Genomic DNA, 6,839 nt, shown 5'->3' on the forward strand with positions numbered 1-6,839 from the left:
TTCTGTTCTTTGACAGAATCATCCGTCTTGCTGTAACAAACTTTCCCACTATTACTTATCCAGCTGGTGACACATGGATTGGATTTATGCACTAATATGCACTTACGAGCGCACAAGTGCAAATGAACAGGCACATATTGGTCCGATCGTCTTATTAAAGTTTTGAAGTTAACTTTGAAAGATATATTGATTTTTCCTCTTCTTCTAAATTGATCTAAACAATATACATTCTGAAGAAGACTAAAATATTCAGCAAAAATATCATATGACTCTAAAACTCATAAATCCGCAGAGTTCTGTTCAGGTCAAGGTCTCAGAACAGTCCAGATGGTTGAGCTGTTTCCTCTGAAAGCAGACAAACTCTCTTACAACAAATTAAAATGAATTCAAGTGACTCATCGAAACAATAAAACCAAGGGAGTATCTGTTCAAATCTTTGGATTCATTTGACGGGAATACACACAACAATAATGGCGCATAAGCTAACATGGCAAACATTGTCATCGTGTATTTAATAGTCAGCAACGTAAACAATATATACTCTTTGTATAATACAATATAATATTTCACATGATCATAAATTCTTTGTTTCTTCTGTATCTTTAGTAAGCAAATAATTGAATCATAAATGTAGTTACAGAAACATTTCACATGTACAGTCACATGAAATATGTAAACCCTATGGGGAAACTCATAATCACATAGTTACACCATACAAATATCCCAAAACCACATGCATGTGCAAAGCACATATTTTATTTTGTTATTTTAAGACGTGATTGTTATATCAGCTACTTTTATTAATATGTATTTATTAAATACATATATTTTTAAGTGAGATACGTTCTGGGCCATATACTTGGTATGTTCAAAATACAGAAGAAGTGGAAAAACTTCCAAATAAATGTGCAAAACATTTAAACTTTTCAGTTGAAACCTTTAGTCTTAGGGATTTATGTATATAGGATTATATATATATACACAGGTAACGAAATTTACATTTTCAGTATTTTGCAGTTAAAATATAAATGGTGAATTACAGCAACTTCGAGGTCATTCACACTGGACACGAAAACACCACAAATAATACAAAATATCACACATCACCGTTCAAAATGATCACAAAAATAACTGAATGAAAGATTTTCAATGCAAAAATGTTTTGTATATTTTTTTTTGTGTGTGTGTGAGTGTGTGTGTGTGACCATGTCGGTCGGATGATTTACCGGTAGACCAGCGGAGGCGAGGCAGGAGCGGAGACCGAGAGCCGGGGATGTGTGTGTGTTACTGTCTTGTTTAAAAATGGAAACAGTGTCTAAAAATTTAACCCAACCCAAGATAACACCAGTTAATGATGTTAATGCAGCTACTAATAGTCTTCCGCCAATGTATCCATATAGTTTGTATCTGCATAAAGTAAAAACCCAGAGAACAGACTGTCAGCCCAGCCGGGGTCAGCAAACAGGCCGTTCTGGTCCTTGTAGAAGATCTCCAGCCACACCTCATCCTCTGGGTTGAGAAAAATCACTGTTGAGCCAGACGCCACGTCATGGTTTCCTGTGTTGGCATCAAAAGTCTTTATCCGGTACTGTCCGTTCTGAACCAAACCAATGGCCAGGTGCTTGTCGGCCAAGGTGATGTCATAAGAAAAGTAGTATATTCCTGGGTAAGCGCAGATAAATTTTCCTGTCTCTGGGTTGTAGTGGCTACCCTCATTAAACAGAACTTTGTTGAATTTGATAGGTGCTTGCTCAGTGGGGTAGCTGCTGGTGATGCCTACAGAGAAAGCAGATTTGGGAACCAAACTTCCACATCTGCAGATGCCTGGTTCCCCCCGAGGGCCTCGTTGGCCCTTGTCACCCTTTAGCCCGAGACGTCCCGGAGGACCAGGAGGCCCTAAATCTCCAGGATCCCCTTCAGGGCCACGCTTCCCAATGAATCCTCTCTCTCCACGTTCCCCAAGCTTTCCCGTCGGCCCGACTCTACCTCTGAGGCCTGAAACAAACACAAGATGAAGTTGATGTTAAGCCAAAATTCTTTCAAACAACATTGTAATCGCACTGGCCCAGTCTGAAATGATTTAGATCAAATGATTTGCCATTATTAATAAAAACCATCACACTCAGAACATAACATTTTGATGTGGATGTGGTTGGAAATGTTGAAATGCGATGATATATATCTTTCTGGAACTCAGATCTCTCCCAGAATTAGAAAAAATCCCTTGGGTTGTTTAAGGTCGTTCTTTGCAAGATGTTTATCTGTGTGTGATTTATCACATTTTGATAACCTGTCATTACAAATAAGAACATTTATTGAAGCAAATATGAATCAAAAAACTTGTAGAGGTCCTGTAGAGCAAATTCCTGCAGAGTGTAGCCCCTTAACACCTGCCTGAACGTTTCTAGTAACCCTGAAGACCTGGATTGTACTGTTTCAGGTGTGTTTAATTAGGATTGGCGCAAATCTCTCCAGGAACTGAATGTGACACCCCTGTTCAACTGTAAGGTTTCTCAACCCTGGCCCTTGAGGTGCAGGTTCCTTCAGACTTTAGGACTGGATTGCCATCACGCTACAACAAACAAACCAAACTACAGGTGATTTGGGATGAAGAGTTCAAATGAATGTCTACTGGGATTACTTTTAGAGAAGGGGTGTCCAGTCTTCCTCCAGGAGGTCTACTGTCCTCTGCTCCAATAATTAAAAAAACAATTTCAATTGTATAAATGCACAACCTTGTTTCTCGATGCTTTAATTAACCAATGTCCTAATTTTCTTTCCTTACATCCTTCCCTCATATGTTAAGTGGGGTGGAGCTTAGACACGAGGAAAGGAAGCGATGAAAGGAAACAAGGATGCACAATTAAGAAATAAGAAGCAACAGATACCGAACTCATTAGATCAATCAATTTGAGTCAGTGGTTACCAGTGGTCCTGGAGAACCCCCAACACAGCACATTTAGATGTCTCCCTAATCAAACACATCAGCTCATTAGTAAAGACTCCAAGGCTTCAAATGTGTCTGTCAGGTTAGAGAAAACCATGGCAGCTGCCAGATGAAATCTATGAGAAATCTAGGGATGCCACAGGAAGTGGCACCGCGACCTACCACTGCCAGCATTCACGCTTGCATTTCTTTTGCTTGCATCCTCCCCTTGTATCCTAAGGGGAGTGGAGCTAAAACACAAGGAAAGGTAGCAAAGAAAGACAACAAGGATTTGCAATTAAGAAATGAGAAGCACCCTTTGACAAACAATTTTTGTTAACTTTAGCTGTAAGCATTTCATGATCTTTCACATCATCAGGGACTAGTTTACCTGGTTCTCCTTTTTCTCCTTTCTCCCCCTTCCGTCCATCCCTCCCATCTCTTCCTGGGATTCCGACATGGCCATCCTCTCCACAAGGCCCAGGAGGTCCGGTCTTTCCCGGGGCTCCTGGCAAACCTGGTATGCTGCAAATAAACTGAGGCAGGGCTCCTTTGGTCCTGGCCTCCAGCAGCTGACCCATAATGCACTGAGAAAGACAGACCACACCCACAATCGTCCACATCCTCGGACCTAAGCGCAAAAAAAAGACCAAGGATTTCACAAAAAACAACAACAACAAAAGATTGTTCACCCAAATGAAGAATTTGAAGTTTGCAGAAAATGAAGTTTTTGGCTGAACTCTTCTTTAAGATCACGACGCTGACGCCGAGTGCCCAGTTTTCACCTATTGGTGAAAGTCAGGCTACGTCAGCGGCTCTGATTGGCCGTTCAGCTTAGTGAACCAGTGCATGAGAAGAAAAACCAACACAAGAAAACAGCAGCACACACAGAAGGCTCATGTTATTTTACATCTCCATAATTTCAGAACATTTTCATAGCCATCTGTAATGAAATGAAGACTTAGTCTAATGATAAATACAGACTACTGCCACCTGCTGGTACGGAGAGCTGATTCAGCTTGAGAAGGAGCAGAACATACATAGGTTCGAACAGAAATTTTGGCCTAGACACAGTCAGCTTTTATCCCTGTTTATTCTATGATGTCAGTTTGGTGTGCCACAGGCTTCAAACAAGGAATAAGAAGTGTCTCTATTTTATAACTGCAAACTGTTTCATATTAAGAGGAAGAGGATGTTTCTGTCTTTGAACTTTAAAACAGACCATTTTATTGTTTAGACTGTTTGCTGACCACACATACACACTGATATCATTTGTAACTCGTGCATTAAATTACAAAGAAAAAAAATGCTAATCTGATATTAATCTTACAAATGTATATACATTAAGAGCATTTGCTTTTTATTGGATCATCTAAGGAAAAGGATATTGTTAAATTGAAACATATACTAAAGATTTCAGATCAACAAGGGAAACTTGCCCAGAGCCAAGTTTACATGCCGCACAACAGAAATGAAAACATGACACAGAGTCTCTTAAAAATGAACTTGTCCGGTCTTGAAACAGACAAAAAACAGCAGTAAAACAACTCATGCATTGTACTGTATTTAAAACAAGACTGCACAGCTTCTCAGCACGCGTTTTCAATATGAAAATAAGTATATGAGCAGTTTATTATGATTACACATCTGACTTTATCCCTGCCAAGTATTTCAAAAAGATCACATATCGCGTCTTTAAGAATTCAGATGTGCACAGGCATGCGATTACCTAAACATGCTGAACCCTTGCAGGACTTTGCGAGTTTTGACGGCTCGGGTGCATGGCATGTGGCAGAAGTCATCTCATTGGCCTTTCTGAATAATGATATGCTAATGGGTCTGAGGCTTTGATCCAGCTCATTCCAGAGCTACAACATCACTGAACTACATCAGAAAGCAACATGAGTGTAAGACTGATTCGAATACCAAATTATTGTCATATGTTGTTGCGTTAATGCTGCCAAAATCATTTTTGTCTGGTTTTCCAGTAAAATAAGCATCCTTAAAATAAAATGAATGTATGTATTGCATTAAATGAACTTGTTAAACATAAAGAAAGAATATCATTTTAATGTTTAAATGAATATATCATTAAGTAGTTTTTTTCTTTACCATCTAGCATATTTTGTGCGTAATAAGCATGCTAGTGTATGCTTATAACACACAGAGGTTTTTTTGAAAGTGATTTTGAAAGTGAAATTGTACTTTCATTTATTTGAGGTTGTAAAAAAAACTGGAAAAGACATCTGGAAATACACAGAAGAACAACGAGCGCATGTTGTCATATGATTTGCCAGCAGGGAGTTAGCACTCGAAGCGCTCTGAGAAACCGCACAAGCGATACAGATCATTGAAACTGTGCTGCTCAGGTACAAAGATCAGGCTTAAGCGAATCTCTATCAACAAAAAGTGTCAAAAATCATCCCACCATTCAGAAATCTGTCCTTCATGGCTGTGCTGTCTGATGAGCCAAGCACAGCTGTGACGGCAGATTGGACCGTAGCGCATTTATCCGCTCTTAAATCCGGTTTGTGATGCATGCAATAAAACATCTGTGACATACAGCAGAAGTGTGAAACGATACTACCAAGAGACAAACACCGTTACCACGGCAACACTGTCCCATCACAAAAAGAGCAGTCTGTTAAGGAAAAGCCCAAATGAAAAGTCATTTAAGAAACTCTTTTTTTTAACCCTTTAAGTCTTTTTTGCGGTCATAAAGATCAAGAAACTGTTTAAAATCTTGAGTTGTTATCTTTACCTTTTTATTTATTGATGAATGAATTTTTCGCATTTGTTTCTCCACATTTTCCAGGTACAATATTAACGATATTTAACCAAATACAGTATAAAACAGAACCTATATATATATATATATATATAACCTCTATACGCAACAAAAAGTAGTGACTTGCCAGTTTCTGTTGCCGGGTTGTTTTAGTCGTCCTGACTTATTGTTTCACTGATGTCCTTTCCTTGTTTAAATTCCTCAGTTTGAGCTGTGTCTTATTTTCTCGTGTTTTACTTCTCTTCTTGTTTCCTTTCTGTACATCCATGTAAGCCGAAGGTTTGCAGCAGATGCATATATGTCATGATCATCTCTCCCTCTGCGCTGCTGTGATTCTGTCTGACTTCTCTTTATCTGCTGTCATGCTTCTGTCTGTCTCCGTTCCTCTCCGTTCATCAATCTCTCTAAATGAGCGCATTTCTGCAAGATGTTTGCAGTGATCTTTCAGCATTCCTGATTTACTTGTGGAAAGAGTTTTTAACCACCCACTTGAAAGACACTCCTACGGCGTTTCTCAGTGAGGTCACACAGCAACCAGGCACTACACACTCAACCAGTGGAGAACTGGTCAAATAAAACTGCTGTTTATACAGTTTGTCTTCTAATTCTCATTCCATACCTTTTTACATTCCATTCCGTTTTCCGTTTTCCTCCAAGAACAACACGTTAATCCACAGTCTAAACTTGTAAAACTACACATGCACATGAACTAGAATGAAAGGTTGATGTTTGATATTGAACTCAGAAACTGCTCCGCCTGCTGGCTGATGGTGTTTCTTCTCAGGTCCAGATCGATATTACATTAGCGCATCCTGGGAAATGTTTGCTTAAATCAAGCTTTTTCAGGCCCAGAGGGGTTTCATCTCAGAGCTGAAGTCTGCAACACGACAGCCTGGAGAATATGGTATGAAAGATTTAGTCAGGATTGGTCATGTAGTTAAGGTAGTTTAACCTTAAAATTAAGGTACACTTTAAGGTTTAAGGTAACACTTTAGAATAGGTAACACTAATAGGTAACTACTACTTTTCCCTCAATACATTTTTAATTAGCACTAAAAAACGCTAATATTCTAGTAATATGCATGCTAATAATCAATTAATAGTGTTACCAAATTGAAATATTTT

General features: G+C 38.9%; 1 protein-coding gene across 1 annotated transcript; it reads right to left on the reverse strand.

Moving 5' to 3' along the window:
- Positions 1-429: 429 nt before the first annotated feature.
- Positions 430-6,250, reverse strand: LOC122328872 (complement C1q tumor necrosis factor-related protein 7). The gene is made up of 4 exons (XM_043224930.1): positions 5,842-6,250; positions 3,318-3,557; positions 1,274-1,995; positions 430-1,202 (listed from the first exon to the last, which is right to left on the reverse strand). The coding sequence occupies exons 2-3, from the start codon at positions 3,547-3,549 to the stop codon at positions 1,370-1,372; spliced, it is 858 nt and encodes a 285-aa protein (XP_043080865.1). The 5' UTR covers positions 3,550-3,557; positions 5,842-6,250; the 3' UTR covers positions 430-1,202; positions 1,274-1,369.
- Positions 6,251-6,839: the final 589 nt, after the last annotated feature.

The sequence above is a fragment of the Puntigrus tetrazona genome, chromosome 23, assembly GCF_018831695.1.
Source record: "Puntigrus tetrazona isolate hp1 chromosome 23, ASM1883169v1, whole genome shotgun sequence".
NCBI classification, from domain to species: Eukaryota; Metazoa; Chordata; class Actinopteri; order Cypriniformes; family Cyprinidae; genus Puntigrus; species Puntigrus tetrazona.